Source organism: Atractosteus spatula, chromosome 2 (assembly GCF_055471065.1).
Source record: "Atractosteus spatula isolate fAtrSpa1 chromosome 2, fAtrSpa1.hap1, whole genome shotgun sequence".
Taxonomy (NCBI): Eukaryota; Metazoa; Chordata; class Actinopteri; order Semionotiformes; family Lepisosteidae; genus Atractosteus; species Atractosteus spatula.
In genome coordinates this window covers 77,246,473-77,268,324 of record NC_142707.1, presented here as the reverse complement: position 1 = coordinate 77,268,324, position 21,852 = coordinate 77,246,473, and the positions used below count along the sequence as shown (strand labels likewise).

General features: G+C 40.4%; 1 protein-coding gene across 4 annotated transcripts in view; it reads right to left on the bottom strand.

Annotated features, from left to right (window-relative positions):
• fam184ab (family with sequence similarity 184 member Ab) overlaps positions 1-21,852 on the bottom strand; it is a 145,635-nt gene that overhangs the window by 11,226 nt on the left and 112,557 nt on the right. For 2 of the 4 annotated variants that reach the window (XM_088929724.1, XM_088929733.1), the window contains 5 exons: positions 18,655-18,839; positions 16,948-17,094; positions 14,039-14,156; positions 12,126-12,230; positions 11,100-11,305 (listed from right to left, as the gene is read on the bottom strand). In XM_088929724.1, the coding sequence (XP_088785850.1) occupies positions 11,100-11,305; positions 12,126-12,230; positions 14,039-14,156; positions 16,948-17,094; positions 18,655-18,839 (761 nt within the window). The remainder of the gene's footprint in view (positions 1-11,099; positions 11,306-12,125; positions 12,231-14,038; positions 14,157-16,947; positions 17,095-18,654; positions 18,840-21,852) is intronic. The other 2 variants (XM_088929742.1, XM_088929751.1) reach the window with 1 other exon arrangement.

Genomic DNA, 21,852 nt, shown 5'->3' with positions numbered 1-21,852 from the left:
AAAAATATCACTGTTACAAAAATATTAGTTTCACAAGCCACAGCACTGTCCCCTGTTTTTCCATGAGATATTAAGTCCTGCATGTGTGAATTCGCTGTTCGTGGAAACTTCAAGATACCCAACCCTCATGAACACTGAGGTCTTACTCTGTACTGTTTCTCTGACTTGCTCAGCACCTCTGTTATTTCAGTAGGAAGCACATCTTCAGATGTGGTAGAACAGGGGTGTCAGAGTAATTCGTTACAGCCGGGCTGATTTGATTTAGATGTACTTCAAGCTTGCCTTACATACTTAAGCAGCAAGGCTTTGAATTAAATATTTTTTTCTCTTACCTTGAATAGAAAATCATTCTAATCTCTTATCACATTAGATTAGTTCCTGTTCTTGTGAGATTATGACATTGACATGTGACATACAGCTGTATGCAAACGTTTGGGCACCCCTGGCCAAATTACATGTTTTGTTGATTTTCTAAGTGAAAAGAAGTTAACACAACCTCTGCAGCGAAAAACTTAAACTTGACATATTTCTGCATATTTTAATGCACCATTACTATTTATTTTCTGAATTTAACAGACTGAAAAAAATAAAACAGTAACTGTGGCATGTGCAAAAGCTTAAATGTCTTACATGTCTTACAGTAGTGGTACACTTACCATGCACATTCTGCGTCTCGGTTTAAAATTATTTGCTATGAAGTAGCCGGAAAGGAATTTTCTCTTTATGTTTGCCTTCAGATGCTTTATCCCAGAAAGTATAAATAACCCTGAATGGAAACTAGCAAGTGTCTGTCCTTAATCCTTGTTTTGTCTAGATGTTGTGTGCATTACAGTATATAATTTCCTGGTTTTATGACAGATTTTGTTCTAACCAGTTTTAAATAGAATTATATGATTATATGACTACAGCTACTGTACTTTGAATATAAGTCATATCCTGTTAAGAAGTATATTTTTCTGAATTTCATAATAACACTAAACATATTTTAAATAATATTAACATCTATTCAACCTTCTTAAAGCAGCAGTATATCATTAGATACCATTGGAAAAACCAATGATTGCCATTTGTTTAAACTCAGCCCCAGGTCGGGTGAGATTTATCGTAATTCTGTGGTAAGTGCTGTTTCCAGCTCCTGTCACATCATGGCTGGTGGTCAATCACCGGAACGATTGTCTAATCTAATGTCCCAATTTCCCGTGGTCAGGCAACACGGTCAGGCAGGTTGTCAACACCACCAGCCCGTACCTAAACAGCACTTACAGTACCTTGTTCCCAGCAGGGTGTTTATTCCCACTCCACCGATATTACAGTGCTCGGTCTCAGCCTTTGCTCTGTGACCTGGCACTTGTTCTCCTGTGCTCACTTTATTTTCTGCTCGTGTTCTGAATTCCTCTCTGGCTTGGCTTGCTGCTTGTTCCCTCAGTCTCGATTCCTAGCTCTCCCTCTGGCTTAGTTAACATCTTCCTGGAGCGCTTGGTCCCCTTGTCTGCCCGACCATCCTATTTGCCTGTGTCTCTCACTGCCCGGCTGCGCTGCTGCGCCCTGCCTGTGTCTCTCACTGCCTGTGTCTCTCACTGCCCGCGCTGCTGTGTCCTGCCTGTGTCTCTCACTGCCCGCGCTGCTGCGTCCTGCCTGTGTCTCTCACTGGCCGGCTGCTGCGTCCTGCCTGCGTCTCTCACTGCCCGGCTGCTGCGTCCTGCCTGTGTCTCTCACTGCCCGCGCTGCTACGCCCTGCCTGTGTCTCTCACTGCCCTCGCTGCTGCGTCCTGCCTGTGTCTCTCACTGCCCGGCTGCTGCGTCCTGCCTGTGTCTCTCACTGCCTGTGTCTCTCACTGCCCTCGCTGCTGCGTCCTTCCTGTGTCTCTCACTGCCTGTGTCTCTCACTGCCCGGCTGCTGCGTCCTGCCTGTGTCTCTCACTGCCTGCGCTACTGCGTCCTGCCTGTGTCTCTCACTGCCCGCGCTGCTGCGTCCTGCCTGTGTCTCTCACTGCCCGCGCTGCTGCGCCCTGCCTGTGTCTCTCACTGCCCTCGCTGCTGCGTCCTGCCTGTGTCTCTCACTGCCCTCGCTGCTGCGTCCTGCCTGTGTCTCTCACTGCCCTCGCTGCTGCGCCCTGCCTGTGTCTCTCACTGCCCTCGCTGCTGCGTCCTGCCTGTGTCTCTCACTGCCCTCGCTGCTGCGTCCTGCCTGTGTCTCTCACTGCCCGCGCTGCTGCGCCCTGCCTGTGTCTTTCACTGCCCGGCTGCTGCATCCTGCCTGTGTCTCTCACTGCCCGCGCTGCCTGTTTGCTCCTACAGCACCATTGCCTGCCATCGGCCCTCCTCAGGTCCTCGCCTGCCTTCCCCCTCAGAAAGACCCTTCTTCCAGCCTGGACCGCTGCCTCCTTCAGCTTCATTCATTCAGTGGTCAATTACAAATATAAAGTGAAAAGAGTCAAGAAACTACTAAAGTAATCAGCCTGGATTTAGCACTGTGACAGCAGCTGACACACACACCACTCTAATTCCAACACCGAAGCTTCGCAAATTCTGTTCTGTCCTCCTTATTTTGTTTCTCTACCTCTGACCCTCTAGAGCAGTGGTTCTCAAACTTTTTGGACCAAGTACCACCCCTGATCAAACCAAAGCATCCAAGTACCACCTACAAGTCATCTTCTCATAGGAACCCCAGAAATTCTCAATGACCAACATGAGCACACGTGCACACACACTCTCACACATATATAATAAATATAATAATAATAAAAACTGTATTTGATATTGCGCCTTTAAACGGGGCTTCTCAAAGCCCTCTACAGAATGACAACAGGAACATCAACAATTCAAAATAAACAATAAAAAAGCACCATTTCAGTGAGAGGGGTGAGCCTGTTTAGTCGAGCAAAGCAGATGTGAATTCATTTTTCGAGCCTTGATACAATTCACAACAGAATCGAACAGATTTTAAATCGCCAGGCATTTTCTTGACGGCCAAGGCCTCGCAGTGGATGCTGCAGTGCGTCCTTTCATTTCTGGGCAACCTCTCTAATTCGTGCAACTACACCGCTGTGTCGGCTTGTCATCGCTCTAGCACCGTCTGTACAAACTCCGACGCATTTTATCCAGCCGATGCAATTCTCTTCGATAAATTCATTCAGAAGCTGAAATATGTGCTCTCCTGTAGTTCCTGTTGGTAGCGGCTTACAGAACAGAAAGTCCTCATGGGACATGCCCTCAAACTCGTATCTAACGTAAACGAGCAAATTGGCCGAATCGACGACTACAGACTCATCTTAAAGCGCTCTACCAGCGTACTTTTAATATCATCCGCCATTTCAATAATTCTATGAGTGACTGTGTCTTTCAGAGGGGGCAACAGGTCGAGCTGTTTAGCAGCTTTTTCTCCACACATAATGCGTGTCAGCTCTTTTGCCAACGGTAAATAAGGTTCTTCAAAAATAGTGTGGGGCTTACCTGCTTTAGCAATCCGCAAGCTTGCATTTTTCCCTGTTTCCGTTTTAGGAGTACGTCTCAGAAGTTAAAAGAAGTTATTTCATGCGCATGGGAGTGAAACACAGAGAAGCTCGGTGTATTTTTCTCAAATTAACCTAGAACAGTTCTTAAATATTTTTCTGTTATCTATCACGCTTTCCTGAGCTCACAAGATTACCAGCGTTCCTAGCACGCATTTCTATGCTTTCCTGTGCTTACAACATTGGCATTGTTCCAAAATCACGCACATTCTCTACCTCCCTATTTGCTGGAGATAACTTTTTTAAGATATAATCGGCCGCTTTCGTCCGTAGCACGCATTCCTATAGAGTGGTATAGAACTACATTGTACCTCTTTGTCCACTCAGGTATGAGCGCGCGCTGTATCGTAGTGCGTAGGCTGCGTATTCGACACGTATTAAAATAGAAGATAGGAAAACCTGTCCTAATTTATCAGGCTTGGAGAGATAACTTGTCTGAATATAAGGTTACAATAGAGTCTGTTACAGTAGATCCACCTACTTCTCTCACATCATTGAAAATCACCATAACAACCCCAGACATCTTTTCTTTACCATCAACAGCTTGCTAAAGCCAAACTGCCCCACCACATTACCTGCCTCATTGCAACTTTTGAGGAAGACTTTTAGCATTTGCCTTTTTATTAAGTATATAATATAGTGACTATTTGCCTTAGCTCATATGCCTTTTGCTAAGCAACAGTATAAAAGGATAATTCAAGCATATTATTTGAACTTTTGACATTAATATTACAACCGCAAAGTGTCTAGCTCATTTTCACACCTTCTGTTTGCTTACTCCTTTTTTTGTCTATATGCAAGGTAAAATTGCTTCTTAAGAAGAATGTGGTCAATTACAAAGAAATGTTTGTAGAGAGAAAAAACATCTCCTTATATGGAAACTTAGAGTGAGCTTTCCTGTGTGAATTTGCTGTATAAAACTTATTACATTTACCATCTCGGGGTGGAGAGATTTTTACAGATCTGTATGAGAGACTGCTCTCAGGTCTGCATGGTCTTATCCTCCTCAAGCGCATGAATAAAGGACTTGGCTTGACCACATCTAACCTGAGTGAAGAATTTTCTTCGACACTTTGCAACACATTCTTAGATTTCTTTAGCTCCAAGATCGACAACATCCGGCATCACATTCTCTCCACTACGCATATCATTTCCATACCCCCTCCCTCCTCATCCAACTTCTCTGGTTCCCTTCTCTCCAGCTTCCCTCTTCTTGACTGAGCATCCCTCAATAAACTAGTTACACACATGAAACCCACTACATCTATTTTAGATCCCATTCCAACCACTTTATTTCAGTTCTGTTTCTCTTCTTTCTCTCCCATTGTCTTCAATATTATACAGGAATTCTTGAGCACTGGCATTGTACCAACGGCCCTCAAAACTGCTGCCATTACCCCTGTGCCAAAAAAACCTAACATGGCTCTCGACAATCCTAACAATTTTCGCCCCATCTCCAACTTACCCTTTCTTGCAAAAATTCTAGTGCTGTCACACTTCAGTTACATAACCACCTCATGACAAACAACCTTTTCGAACCCCTCCCATCTGGCTTCTGTCAACTTCACAGCACAGAAACTGCCCTGTTCAAAGTCACTAACGATCTTCTAATAGCTTCTGATTCTGGTTCTCTTTCTATAGTCATCCTTCTTGATCTCAGTGCTGCTTTTGACACTGTTGACCATGACATCTTACTTTCTTGTCTTGAAACTGTGTTAAGAGTTTCTGACACTGCTCTCAAATGATTCAAGTCTTACCTCACTGATCGCTGTCACTTTGTCTCTCTTAATGGGTATAGGTCTGAAATTGGACTTGTTAAGTCTGGTGTTCCTCAGGGCTCAATACTGGGCCCCTTGCTCTTCAGCATTTACATGTTTCCACTTGGTCAGCTTTTAAGATCACATGGCCTCAGCTTTCATTTCTACGCTGATGTTACTCAAATATACATCCATACCAAACCTGAAACTGATGTGGCTGTCTCTATTCTATCTAATTGCATCTCTGACATAAAAACTTTCTAACTCAAAATTTCCTTCATCTTAACTCTGACAAGACTGAAGTCATGCTTATTGGCACCCCCCATCAATTTCGTAAAGCCAGTCCTGTAACCCTATCTGTAGATGGTTCTGTACTTGAGCTTCAATCTAAATTGAAAAACCTTGGGGTGACATTCAGTTCTGGCTTAACATTCGACCCACATGTGCAGCATATTGTCAAAACATCTTTTTTTCACCTCAGAAATATCGCTGGACTACGCCCTATGCTATCACTAACTTTGGCTGAAAAGCTGATCAACACATTTGTGTTCTCTCGAATTGACTACTGTAATGCCCTACTTACTGCAAACTGCAGTATGTCCAAAATTCAGCAGCCAGAATCCTGACTAGGTCTAGTGCAAGTGATCACATTACTCCTATCCTGGAGTCCTTGCGCTAGCTTCCTGTCAAATTCCTTGTGGACTATAAATCAAAATCAAAATCAAAATCAAATCAAAGTTTATTTATAAAATGCAGAACAATACAGCGTGCAGCAGTAGTTGCTGGCAATCAAATGTCTTTTCTACGAGTTCATTGGGAGGGGGGAGAGGGGGTAAAAATAGAAATTGAATAAAATAAACTCAGACAATACTAAATGTGAATAGAGCTGCTATGTGTCCATTGTGTTTGCAATATATTATGTCCAAGTAGTCCAGTATGATGAATACAATGAAAACTGTATGTCCATGTAGCCATTACGGGTGACTTGCTGCAGGTTGGCTATTTAGCAGTCTTATTGCCTGGAGGTAGAAGAAGACTGAATGCTTTGGTACCATTTACCAGACGGTAGGAGGGAAAACAGTTTATGACTGGGACGACTGGGGTCCTTGAGAATGGACTTGGCCTTCTTAAGACATCTAGCTGAGTAGATATCCTGGATGTTTGGTAGCTCACAGCCGGTAATGAGCTGCGCTGACTTCATCACCCTCTGCAATACTTTGCGATCCCGGGGGGAGCAGCTCCCATACCAGGCAGTGATACAACCAGTCAAGATGCTCTCAACAGTGCACCTGTAGAAGTTGGCCTGGATATGTGGATATCTGGAAAGGCCTGGATATGGCCTTTAAAATCCTCATGCTCACCTATAAGGCTCTCCATGGCTTGGCACCTCAGTACCTGTCTGAACTATTATTGCCCAACTCCCCACCTCGCAACCTTCTCTCTTCTAATTCTGATCTCCTAACTGTCCCCTAAGCCCGTCTACATTGTATGGGTGACAGGGCCTTCTCCTGTTATGCCCCCAAGCTCTGGAACTATCTGCCCAAGAAGAGTCACCTTCTCTAAACTCCTACAAATCCAGACCCAAAACCTTCTTTAGAAAAGCCTTTACTTAACTGGTTCCATTCTTCACCCCTCTGCTCTTCTTAGTACCACCATCCACGGTCTCCTCTCTGTATTGTAATTGTGTTTTATCTTGTGTATTCTTTTTATTTATTGTTGTTGTCATTCTGTAAAGTGCTTTGAGAAGCCACCTTTTAAGGCGCTATATAAAACAAAGTTTATTATTTTTATTATCTTACAATTTTGTGTGATTCTTGTCTTTGCTAGCATTTTAAGCAGTACACAAGCTTCTGAGTGTTCAGTTCACTGACTACAGGAGGGACAAAGAACTTTATGTGTGAAAACACCTGTTCACAGAGGTATGTTGAGCCCAATCAGTGGTTTTAAATGTCTGTATTGTCCACTCAAAGTTATTGATGTCTGAAATATTGTGCCTCAAAAATAGGCATTTAAGTGATATATTGAAAATTGTGAAAAAAATCACAAATCACCTTCAACAAAATGCAAGAATTTCAACATCTCCAGATTCTAAAAAATAAAAACTGAGAAAACATTTAACTTTACTAACTTTACTGTGGTTCATTTAAACAACCATCCACTGAAGCACTGAAAAAACCATGTCTCTGGTATCAAAGCTGTCTGGTTTAATCAGAAAAGAAAATATAGAGCCAAAACATCAGAAATCCTGAAATCTGAAAAAATACAACCCATTTTCCGTGCACAATCCATGCCAGAACTTAAGTGTGAAAGTGTGAAAAATCAGTGGCACAGATTGCAAGCTTTCTACAGGCAAGCCCTGTTAGCCTAGCAAAGGACCTACCACAGAGCCTGCCTGCCCAGCACTGGAGATGCCCTTAAGATGATAGTACAGTTTAAGCTGTATTTACTCAAGTTTCCCTAGCTTGCTTAGTCTATAGAGCTGTAAGCCTCCTCCTCTTATGTAAGCCAGATATGAGTGAGAACTCTCCCCTGGGTCGCTCACTCACTCCTTTCTTCCAGACTGGAGTCTAGACACACACTGAATCCCCTTTCCACCTGGCTGGGCTTATTAACCTCTCAATTAGCCCAGAGGAGTTCCTCACAGAAACTATCCCAACAGCTCTTGAGGAAATTGACTCCCTCTGAGTGCTAATTATTAATTTAGATGTACCTTATTTTGCAGTTTTTTTCAACCATTGTGGCTCAGGGCCACATCACTGGGCCTGTGTTTTGAGCCAAGATGGTGGCTTTCTCACAAAGCTATCTGTCACTGCCTCAGACACTGACACTGTGGCACTCTAATGTACTGCATTCTATACAGTAAATGTAACATAAAATCTTTCTGTAAAAACAAAAATATTGGTCCTAGATGTAAGAGATATGAAACAACACTTGCTTCCGATACAATAGTTTCTGCATTTGTGTACAAAACAACAGCAGCAACAGCATTAATCAAAAACAGATCCCCTGCTATAATAAGGCCAAAGTATTAGCAATTACTTTACGTTTTCTATGAGAAATATCAGTGCATAATGTATTGTAAAAATGTTACTGAATCAAGGTTTTTAACAAGTAGGGAAATACAAATTATACTAATATTGAAATGCAAATATAATTGTGCTTATCACAAGGCCTTTTCTTTAAAAAAATATGTGAATGATCTTGCTTGTCTCTGTGTGAAACTAAGATTGAAGTTGGCAAATTCCTATCAATTTTAGTAAGCTTGGTCAGGTTTCAGGTGCATTTAGAAGACTTCTCCCAGCTGAAGAAAGATATAAGATGTGAAAAAGGGGTTAACTGATGTCTTTCTGCACAAAGACTTCTTCTAACACAAGACATTCCGTGTTTAGGCACCTTTGAGTTATGGCAGGGATGGGAGTTAATTGATGTGAAATTCCAAGTGCAAGATAAAGACCCCCCTAACTAAGGAAAGATAAAACCGATTAAAAGTGTTCAAGGTCTTGGGAATGTCCAAACACAGGTGGCCCCCATTACCATGGTAACAAATTGCGTCAGAAGCGGCTGAAATTTGCTATATAAACTGGAAGTTTTGTACCTATATTCCAAACAATATGTCGGTCTTATTGTTCCTTGCATGCAATAAACTCAATTGTTTAAACTTCATCTCGGGTTCTAGTACTTATTTGTCTGTTACTACACAGCCAAGACAATCTTTGGAAACACTTTTTAATGTTTCAAGCCTGCTTGATAAACACAGTATATCCCACTGGAAGCAAAGGAAAATAGCAGGTCACAGCTCATGACACTGGGCTTTGCTGGAGACATGTTTACATTAATGTAAGACTGAACACTTACAGCCACAACCCAAAGCAGGACATGCATTAGCAGTGTCTGGTTCTCCCAGTCTGTATCTTGTTCTAATTTCATTTGTTCCACTTTAAAGGCAGGGTCACCTTGAAGTGTCTTTTAGAGCTGAGCCATTGTGATGCTTCATGAGAGGGTCCCATGACGACCAAGAGGCGCTGCTGGAGTAATCAATTTAACTGATAGAAACATAAGCCCAGTAATGTGCTGTGCAGAAAAATCCTATATTGAAACTGAAGGCATTGTAATTTAACTACAGTGATGGCAGGATGAAAAAATTCAAAAGAACATGCAATTATAAAACTGTCCACATATAGCAAGACAAAACATAAGAAATAAACAAAGCACAAAAAAAGAAAAACACAGGGTAACAAACTCCATTATGTTAGTTAAAAATTGAATTTTTTGGAATTTATTAGTAAAAAAAATTCTCTGACTTTGTATGTTAGGAAACATGCACAGAACCAGATACACAATACAAACACAACATGCTTAATAAAGGTCAGAAATGTATTAAATGTAAAAACTAAATGTATTAAAAAGAAAGGTAACAATAACATGGGAGAGGAGATAATGTTTAAGAGAAAAACACTATAAACAGCCAGATATGCAGTACAGTTTTTTATAATTTTCTGACAGCATTCTCCATGAGAAGTCACTGAGCTCGAATGGCATCATGGTTCGTGTCACTCAGTGGGCTGGGATGGTAAACAATGTTGTACATAAATACACTCATTTTATATATATATACACTCCTTTAGCCAAACTTATTTATTATGTACCAGGGAACAATGTGGACAGAAGTAACTAGAAATTTTTTAAGGACTATTCTAATAAAGTAATCTAGATATTTTTACAGAACCTTTCCTTTCCTAGTTGCCCTGATCTTCTGTGAGGTTATGGCCATGAGCTGTGGCAGGAGCAGCTGTATCTCCCAGTTTCAGCAATGCTGAGTATTGCAATGAGCTACTGTACTATATGTGTATGAGTGTCTGATACAAGAGACTGCTCAGCTATACACATGAAGGGAAAAGAACTCTAGTGCTCCCATTGCCTCCAATATGAGAACTGAGAAGGCACTTATAGCCCACACTGTCCTAAAATCTTTGAGGAGACTACAACCCATGTGGACAAATACCTACATTTTTTAGATGGTTACTCACCATTTATACTTTTCCTAACGCCATATTTTCTGATTACCAAAAATGTTTCATGTTATTTCTGTGCACAGTATCCCAAATACATTTAGCTGATGCTGCAGGTGTTTTGATATAGTAGATCACAGCAGACTATGCTCCCATGGGCTAAGTAGAACAAAAGCAGAAAACAAAACCAAAAACAAACAACAACAAAAACACCATGCAGACATTTAGCTTGTGAGTTTCCCACTAATGGAACAGCATGTGTCTTTTTGCATTCCAATGCCATTTGGTCAACCTAATACCTTTATATAGGAGTTCAGACAAACTGAAACTTCATACTGTACATGTTTAATTGAGAATGATACAACAAAACAGCAATATCCCCTTTTCCAATTTTATATCTATCCTGGGATGTGCATAAAACTATTATCCCACAAGGAACTGACAGGCATGACAAAAACATCTTGCCTTCCAAACAAGAGCCTTGAAGCGCACATCTCTATTAAAGTTAATTGCTTTTTTTAACTACCAGACTCAGGAGGCAGGGAAATTAATTTATTACCGAAGCTGGAAATTGCTTAAAGACAGCTGTATAACAAGGGGAACTGGAAATGTAAAAAACAACCTTACTTTACAAAGGGCTAAAAAAGAGATACTGCGATTTTCACTTCAGCAGAACAGTACTTATAAAGCTTACACTGTTTTATGTCACAGTGTAGACACGTCCACTCCAGAAAGAATTTAAAATAGGGTAAGGTTGTATATTCTGATGTCTTTATTCACGTTTACTCTGGTGCTAGTCTTTATGACGAGGTGTGGCTCACCTCAGAACTTTCTTGGGCTCTTTCGGAGGTGTTGGTTGGGGCAGAGGTTTGCTACTGTTGAACTCAAGGTCGTGAATAGGGGAGTTGGGGATTGGCTCTAGGCGGGCAGGCTGGGCACACCCGTTTCCCGTCCCTGCTGGTTCCAGCGCACTTAGATTGGGAGCACTGATGAATCTGTTTGCTGATTTGTCATTCTTTTTCTTTTGCTACATAAAAGAAAAAAAAGACGGATTGGGAAAACTAAGAAAATTAACTTGTCATTTCAAACCATATCTGAAAACGGGTCTTTTTTACAATTGAAGTGGTATTGCTCCTCAAAGTGGTAAAACTTACATTAACGGCAATCTTTCATTTTGATTTAGCAGAAAATAGCTAAATAGGATGCTTGGTGGCTTGGAAAGCAAAGTAGATTTTAATGTCTGGATAGATCAACAAAAAAAGACAACAGAGGTTACACTGGACAAAATGTCTGGAAGCTCAGGTTACAAAACTTAAAAAAGGGATAAACATAACACCTTGGTCATGCAAAGGGACTCATTCCACTTTCTCAAGGTTGCTGCATTTACATTATAACAGTACACAAAACAATCCCCCCATGGTGCATTGAGGTTCCTGGAAATCCCCAGATGTGCAGGATGTGCTCCAGAACTCTAGTTAATGGCTTCCTTAGAAAGGAATTCCCTTTGAGTGCTTCTCTCAAGCTCAATGATCTGTCATCTTAACTTGCTTAAACTGGCAGCTGAATCGGCTCTGACCCCTGCATTCAGAAAGCCCCTTGCTTGTAGTTGAGTCAAACCAGTCTCAGCTTCTAGAGGCAGATTGTCTTTGAAAGAAAATCAATACTCCTGGGATCTTTGTGTGTAACACACCCATTTCTAAATGGAATTTTAAGACAGGAATATCATTGTTTTTGAAGACATTAGTATATAGTTTATTTCAAATCTGATTCAAACAATTCAGATTTGACAAATTTCAATTAGTTAAGAAGGACTGCAATATCCTTAAGTGTGATTAATCATTACTTACCTTTATGAGGGGGTTGATAACACCAACATTGGGGCTTGTATTAAATACTTTGTTAAAATTAGTCTCTCTGTTCACCAGTTCCAGCTGATAAAACTTCTTGTCATCCTGTCCACAACAAAAGATAAAACACAGTTCAATTCATGAACTACAAGCAGTGATTATAATTCCATAAATGAAAAAGCAGACATGTACACACAACATGTAATTAAGATCAGCAGTAAAGTGTAACAAGGTCTTCTTTAATGCAGTTTTGGGCCAGTCCACTGATGAAATAGTTCAGATAGAAGCTGACACAGCCTTTCCAACCCTTCTCTCACAAGGCTATAAGTGCTTTAGAAATACTGTCCAAAGCATTGAGGGCTTTTACGTTGTGCAGTAACAGGAGCTGCTGTATCTTTGCCGTATAGTTGCAAATATCAGTGTGAAAGATTATTAGTGAATTTCTATTCTGTGAAATTGTGCATTTAAGCAAGCCTTCTAAGCAATTAAATGGAGACTCAGGAAAAAATGGGGTTCTCTATTTCCATTAGACAATTTGTATTAGCAAAACTAAAGATTTCTAAAGGACTGGAAATTAGTGCAACAAAGAAATGCATGTGGTTATTAAAACAGACAGTGTTTAAAATTTTGTCAGGACTGTGTAATAGATCCTTTGTTGCTTCATCGTCTAGCTTCAGGATAAGTTCACCCCAGAGACTATCATGACAGACGATAAAGAAGATGGAAATCACCCTGTGCCACAGGAGACTCAAATACTGACAAGGAATGAACAGGCTTGTTTGAATCTAAATCAGGTAACATTTACAGTGCACAGTACATTACCTCACAAAACCAAAAAGAATGTTACAATATGTTTTTTATTTAAATATATGAAATCCTGAAGCTGTGTGTGTACCAATCATGTCCCTCAAACTGTAATTCATACTATACTGAATATGTTTTTTAAGTATACTGTATAACTTTTTTAAATCCTGTGCACTTTCTTAAATCCATGCCCCAGAAGATGTTTCTTTTCATTACAAGTAGAATGGCCAGTTCCCGTTCTATTTACTACTTGGCCGTGCTAATGTCTGCAGTCCTTGCGGTAGCACAGGGTGAAAGAGACTAGCTCTTCTGTCACTCCTGCTGTTGAGTTGTTGGCTACTTGAGATTCTGTGGCTCCTCAGTAAAGTACATATGAGCTGCGTCTGGTTGCCTTTCACTGTCCTCCCTGCAAGATCAGGGGCCACACCTGTCAACAACAATCCCTGAAGCCTCCCTGACCGAGGTTCTCCGCGGCCGCCTGCGCAGTGCCCCATGGGTAATCCTAGTCACGGAGACTCAGATTCCTTACTTAATGGCAAAATTCATTTATGAATGTCATTTATACCATTTATGAATGTTCAGCATGGAACAAACCTTTACTTAATTTATGTCAGTAGACTTTGGCGTGATCTGAAAATAATCTGGGAATGGAATACTACTTAAATATGTGACTTGAAATGTGGAATAATCCTTTCCTCTTCCACTAAATTACTAAATTGTTCAAATTGCTATTTCAGTCTGGTTGAGTGAGCCATTAATCCATTGTCATATTTTTTCTCAGGAAAATAGCCCAAACTAGTAATGACACATAACAGAATGTTACTTGCCATTAACAAAGATATTTTGCTTTTTAGTTTGGATCATATCAGTGAGGCAAGAATAAGTATTCATATTCAATTATTTTTAGGAGAAATGTGAGAACATGAGACATTATATTCCCTGAATGGGCACAAGGGGAGTTAGGAGTGTTTACAGATAATGAAATGTGATCTCGCAAGCAGGCACTGCACTGTATCAATAAGAGGAATTATGGATCGGGGCTTCTGGATACCTCGGGTGAAGCAGTCAAGTCCTGCTCCTTTCAGAATTCGACAGAAAGCAAGACTTACAACAAGCTTCTTCACAAGCGACTCCCTCTCAGACACCATTTCCTTCAACTCTGCAATTAACTGCAAATCCTCTGGCCTGCTCTCTCGGTTCCTAAATTTCTCCTCTGTGCCTTCTAACCTGAAAAGGTAGAACAAAAAAAAATGTTGTCAAGCATTCAGTAATATCTGTGCAATGCAACAATGTTTCAATTCAATATCCTAGCACATTAATCGATTGCTGCAAGGTATTGTCAAGGTGTTGTGTTGTTTAGTGAAAAAGTTTCCTCTGTATTTCGCATTGAAAATATACTGACCTAAAGATTAATCATTTAGAATCTACAAAAAAGTACACACTACTGGGAGCCTGTGTACTGCACATATTCAAGTGGCTGTTTTAAAGACTCAGAAGTTCATTTAAAAAAAATAAAATGACCACGCTGTATAAACAGACTCAATAGTATATTTCAATGAGCATCCTTGGTCCTGAAGGACCATTTGTGAAAGAAGCCGTTTCCAATAACTCTGTTAGAGGCTAGGCTTAGTGCAGCTCTTTCTCTCGTGGAGAAAGACACAGTAACTAGGCACTGGGCAATTCACAAGCTCAGTGATGAACAGTGGGCTGTCTAGATTCAGTATAACTACTCATTTATGTCATTCTGAAAGCAGTGTTTAGTCCAAATTGGTAGGATTATAAATGCCAGTTGTCACTATAATTCAGTAATAGTAAAAATGGAATTTTATGTTGCCATTAGGTTCTCACAGGGGCTATACTCTGTAAAGTAACACAGGAAAACAATTAAGACAATTAAGACAAAAATGCAAATTATTTAAAAATAGCACGCCATATAATGGCAGACAATAACCAATTTTCATTCAGGACAAATAAAAATTACTGCCTAAAAGGATGAATGGCTGAATGGAGGGGTGGGTCAGATGAGTCTGTGTACTGTACATCTACTCATTCTTTGCTATGAGACAAGACTGAAATTAACTCCAAATCAGGTGGTGTATAATAAAAATAAATAGTACAAATATGTTCCATTACTAATCAACTGAAATCTGTAAGACTTGCATTGTATCTAAGAAGCAAATGTCTTAAATGTCTTCAATGCTGCTGGGCATTAAATCATGTACAGTATACATAATGAGCTTTATGTGTCACGTATTTCAAAACAAGATTGCTAAAATACAGAAAGTCGTCATCAGTGCTGGAAAACAAACTAACCTTAAAACTAGGGCCTTATGAAACAAAAAACATTTTTTTCAAACACAGCAAACTAGTGGAAAGACGTCAATTAGGTATAATGTCAGCATTTGGGGAAATATAACCCTCAGCATATTTAATGAAAAAACAAATTTCAAAGGTACGTTAATGAAGGATAAAAATAATCACAGAGTGTTCTATTTAGAACTATGTTTCACTTCGGATTTTAATTGCCTTGTCCTGTATTCCCTCTTCTATTACGCTGGCAAGCAAAACGTCTTACTTACAGTAATTGAAAACAATTTTTACTTTCCAATTAATAGCAGCCTAGACACAACAATTTTACTTTCCATTTAATAGTAACCTAAACCCTCTCAAGGCTGCACTATATTTGTGTGGAATTTATCCTTCCCTGATCCACCACTATCTTGAGTGAAAGCTATGAGTTAGGAACAGAATGTTACAAAACTATTTCAGACTAAATATAAAACCAAGATCCTTTTGGCATTTACAAAGGTGTAACTGAGAATTGAGTGGATTTCATTAAATTCGTGCGTCAGAGCATCGCTATTTTTATCACAAGCTGTGCAGTAGCGTGTACAGTGCCTAGATGGTGCTCTCATTCAAGTGAAGGGAAAATAGGTCACTCCTTCAGAAATTCATTCCCAGTGCTCCAGTTGTAGCCTCATCATCTGTTCAATTTGCTTTGTTTTCGTGAAACTAATATAAATGCATATTTTCATTTGGTCGATGAGTTTTCGGTGTAATTATATGTGGGATTAAAACAAATTCACCCCTGTTATCTATAAATAATTAGTCTCATATTTAATATATGTGCCTAAAAACAATTCTAGATTTGCTTTCAGTCTTACGCATGTAATAGCACAAGAGAATAAAAGAGTGACTTGTTCTCCTACAGATACAGAGACCCTACAGTTTTCAGCTGTAGGGTAAAAACAATATGTATCAATATGTTTCAGTTTGTCACAGTAACAAGACTTAAAATTCCTCATCTCCCACCAAGCTCTGATGAATAACGGCATCAACACCAGGCCTTTCAAACAGTATCAATAAAACAATCTGCTGGCTTTTGATCAGCAGAGGCTGTGCAATCTGCAGGAACAGAGGCAGTGCAATCTGCAGGCACAGAGGCAGAGCAAACTGCAGGCACAGAGGAGGTGCAAACTGCAGGAATAGAGGTGGTGCAATCTGCAGGAACAGAGGCAGTGCAATCTGCAGGAAAAGAGGTAGTGCAAACTGCAGGAACAGAGGCAGTGCAATCTGCAGGCACAGAGGCAGAGCAACCTGCAGGAACAGAGGCAGTGCAATCGGCAGGAATAGAGGCAGTGCAATCTGCAGGAACAGAAGAGGTGCAATCTGCAGGAACAGAGGCAGTGCAATTTGCAGGAACAGAGGAGGTGCAATCTGCAGGAACAGAGGCAGTGCAATCTGCAGGAACAGAGGCAGTGCAAACTGCTCTGAAAGAATGACAGACAAGCCTGGGTGTAAAGGGGGGTCCAGGATGACAACACCTGAGGCACAGTCTCCTGCCGTGGGAATCTGGAGCTTCTCCACAGCTCTCTTTTCTTTCAGAGCTGCTCTCTGTGTGTCTCCACATTTTTTCCATGTTGTGTGCCCTGCAGCCTGCTGCCTTTTGGTTACGTAATTACACATTCAAACTGCCCCACACACGTGCACTAGCATGAGACACGGGGAAACAACATACAGGATCTGTAAGGCGGAGATCTTGTCCTTCAAGAGCTCTTGAGCCTTGTTGAAATCTGACAGCATGTTCTGTGTCTCACGCATGTGAGCCATCGACATCTCGCTCAGGTCTTTCTCGTGTTTCTTGGTCAGTTCCTGTTCATGAGCCCTGTTAAAAGAACACTCAGTTAAATTGCTACACAGATACACTGTACAACCTTGGAGTATCTGAACTACAGTCAGTTACAATAAATACAGCATATATAACAGCCATGGGTACCTCAGCTGAAATGTGATGTCTTTCATGAAATATTCAGTACATTTTTATTCTTCCCTTTTTTGTTACTGTATTCCCATGAAGTACATTCATAATTCATATGTCAGTTGCTGAGGAAGGATATCAATCCATTTTATAAGTAAAAACACTTCAATCTATTTATTTATTGATTTGTTTTTTTTACAGTGAATTTGCTCTTCTTCGTGCACTATGGGTCTGTCACCTTTTATCTCATGTAAACCATTCACAAACCTCTCACTACTTCCAAATATTTGGAGGAAACATGGCCAACAGCAGATACCTTAACCTTAATTGTATTAGATTTGGTGCTAGCACTTTAATTTGACCCTTGCAATGATTTCTTTTAACAAAAGTGTTTCTTGTATATCATTGTAGAATAAAATATTGCATAATTGTTGCTTACAAAGAGAAATTCATGTTTAATGGTAACAGAATATTGTATGCAATCCTTTTTGCATAAATACTCAATTTTTTGTTCAACTATCTCTCACAAAGTTCACCTTCTGATATTCAAATCTCTACATATATTATTAACTAAAGCAAAATGATTGAAACATCAATGCATCGATGCAAGATTCACAGGGAAAATATAAGATATCAACTGTATGTTTGGTTATATAACAGAATCCTGTCTTCTGTTTGTTTTTTTTTAAATAAACTGAATTCACTCTCTTTCTCCGAAGACATAATATAAATATGTCATGGATTACTCATATTTTCATAGGCTTGCTAGTTCCCAGTTGCCAGGCTGCCTGAATCCTTTCCTATCATGAATAACTATATGCAGTATACCTTGGACACGCTGAGTGTGAAAAGTACAGTGCAGTGTGTATCATCTGCAGGACAGAAACACACAGCTGACATCATCAAGTCCTGCAAGTGCTCGGGAAGTGTCAGGTCACTCTGAAAGGCAGGTCAATGGTTCTCCTACTGTCTTCATTGCACAAACACTGGGACAGTCCTGCCCTGCTGCTAGCAGCTCTTACCAGAGTCAGCAAGAGACAAAACTGGCATTTGAACAAGTGCCTTCCAAGCTACAGGACTCATTTGACCTTGTTTACCTCACAAGCTGCTTAGGAGTTCTGTTCCCCCTGTGTATGTTTTTCTTTTTTTTTTAAATACTACATTATAAAAAATCTTAAAATAAAGTCTCAGGATTAAGATGATATGCTTTGATAAAAAAAACACTCAATATAAGCAAATATTAAATATAAGCATAAAATTACCACCCAAAATGAATGAAACAAACCCTTGAAAGATGAAAATCAAACTGCAGAAAAAGTTCTCTCTGAATTACAGTACGTAATATTTCTGTTAACATTTTACTTTGAAACTTCAAGGGTGGTGCTGTGTGTTTTCCCTCAGACAAGGAGAGCACTACGGATGTAATCCAGTTAGCCATGAGAGCTGATCTGCTGATCCACTAATCACCTGATCTGCTGGTTGGCTTCGCTGCGGATCTTGAGCACCTCCCTGCCCTTGAGCTCCAGTTCCTTGGTGAGTGTGCTGATGTTCTCATGCAGAGCGTGGATCTCCTTGTCCAGCTCGGCAATGTGGTGCTCCCTGCGGCGCACTTCCTCCTGCAGCTCCGCAATTCGCCCCAGCAGCTCCTTCTCCTGCCGAGCAGACAGGCACACAGCAACGACAGGTCAGAGCACTTCGTGCCTCAACACTCGCTGCACTCTAACAAGGGAGTAATGGGAGCCAGATGGTGTGGTTCCCATTCATATCCTGCTTAAATGCTGTTTTTGAATATTGTTCATACAGCAACAATATTAAGAAATAAGTGACTGTTGGTGATCTCAGGAAGTAAGATCAAGATTTATTTTAGCAAAGACAAACACTTGCAACAAACTGCTAATATAAGGTGTTTTACTAAACTAGGTGGCACAGTGGCATAGTATTACTAACCCTAACCCAGCCATTCATGTTCCAAGAGCTTCTTCCAATTCATGATGCCAAGGGAGAGCCTTCCAATTCAGAGCCTGTCCATCACAGGGCACATATACAGACACACATACACACAAACACACACACACGGACACACACACATACACAAAGCAACCAACACAAATACAATCACACAGACACCAACATGGACACAAACACGGACACACACACTCACACAGACACCAACACGGACACTAATACACAAACACGGACACACACAGACATACACACTCACATGGACATAAACACTCACACAGACACTAACACACAAACACGGACACACACAGACATACACACTCACATGGACATAAACACTCACACAGACACTAACACACAAACACGGACACACACAGACATACACACTCACGTGGACATAAACACTCACACAGACACAAACACTCACACGGACACCAACACAGACAGAAACACGGACTTCAACACAGAGACAAACACGGACACAAACACGGACACACTCACACCAGAGCCAGTTTTCCTAGAAGCCAGTTAACCCAGAAGCATGTCTTGCTGGACTGTGGGAGGAAACTGGAACACCTGGAGGAAACCCATGCAGATACGGGGAGAGCACACTAACTCCACACAGACACTCACACAGACACAAACCACACACACACTCACACGGTCACCAACACGGACACACACACTCACACAGACACCAACACAGACACTCACACAGACACAAAGATGGACACACACAGACACACACACTCACACAGACACAAAGATGGACACACACAGACACAGACACTCACACAGACACAAAGATGGAGACACACAGACACACACACTCACACAGACAGCATCCCGGGAGCTGAACCCAGAGCTGGAGCCCTGAGAGGCAGCAAAGCTAACCGTGGCACCACCACACCACCTTGATTAACAATCCACAGTATTGTAGCTTACAATTCTATTCCAGTCACTTCAAATACTGACTAACTTCTTGTCTAAAACATCCTGATATATTTTTATTGTTTAATCTATCTAAATACTGACTAATTTACATCAGCAAATCAGTGATATTGAAGGGGAAAAGTAAATAAAAGAACAACTAAAATTGGTAAACGATATTGTGCCTTTTCTTAGACTAGAATGGACACAAAAAGATCACCTTTCTAAACATGGCTGATTGCCTCTGATCTGTAAAGGCCGGTTCATGCCACCTCTTTTCATGAGAATTATCTTACAATACATGGTTGAATGTAAGATTCTCTTTCCATGGTTTTCTGCGTACCGACACTGTCATTTGTGATGAATGTTCCTGGCACATCGAAAGACCCTGAAATATACTGTATTTTCACATGGCACGTAAGTGCAGAGGGTGCTTGCTTCTTATTACTTTACCTAATTGCTTTCCCCAGAAAGGACCTCTGAAGGCTGACACCAGCTCCACAGTTAGATCCTCCCACGTCAGAAAATGACATGCAGGAGGCAAATCTGTATTTCTTCCAGGCTTCAGTAAATCCTATTCTAAGCTGATGGTACTTATATTGAAATTGAAATGATATCATAGCTAAAATAAAAAATAGCGGCTGCACTTCCAGTCTGACAGGATTCACTGTCTGGAACCAAATCAGCATTCCTACAGTCTTTGGGACTCCAGAAACACAGCAGTAACATCATGACATCCAGCCAGCAAGTGTCCTACCCCTGTCCATCCTGTTTTCACATGCACCCAAGAGCACTCCAGGCTGTTCCCCTGGAAGTAGCCTTCCCGGGTTGAACAACAAGGTCCTATCAGTTTCACTTATGAAAACCCATTGTCACAAGTTTCAGATAAGAAAATACAGAGACTACTCTGTTCGACAAAGAAAGGTCTTCTGTATTGCATCTCCATCAATAGAGTGATGTATTGTTTTTTATCTTGGCTTCAGCAGACATATAGCATGTAAATGCATTCTGTAGCTTACAGTACAGTTGTAAGTAAATCATGCATAACCTATTTCTGAAAGCATTTATCACTCAAGCAGAAACAGGAGGTTTAAAAAATCTTCTTTCTGGAAGTCCCATTTTAACAACACTGATGTGCCTGCGGAAACTGCACATGGCATGGTTATATTAGCTTGTGTGGAACAACTCTTTTAAATATCAAAGGCACATTATTGAAATGGTTCCTTAACCTTTAGATTGCTGCCTTTATCCTAGCTAGCAAAACCACCTGGATGGTAAATTTTAGATTTTTTAATATTCTTTGTCTTTTAAGAAGTGAGCTTTTGCATTCATTACTAAATAACCTTAAATTCCAACACTCATATTTGAATTAGTTAACATTAACATATTATAGGTTACTGCAGCTGACAGCAGTGCTGGCTATGTATTCTTAAAATGCTTCAAATTGAAATTCTGGCCTTATAATTATAATCTGGATAAAAATCAAATTAAATCTGCCCTTTTAAGATCTGTATTCTAAAGTACTACTTCTTACATGCAGTATAAATAACTTAATATATGTTTTCTTCAAAGAAAAGTTAGAACAAGATATACATATATTATTAGCTACAGTATTTTGAAAATGTGCATTAGTATGATTTTTCACAATTAGTCACAATAAGTCTCTAAATACATTTATAATGTGGCTGTTCTTCCCTGAAGTACATTTCATTTATTTTGAACACTTTGTCATTAATTCTCTTTAAATGTCATATTAGTTTCCTGCAAGTCTTG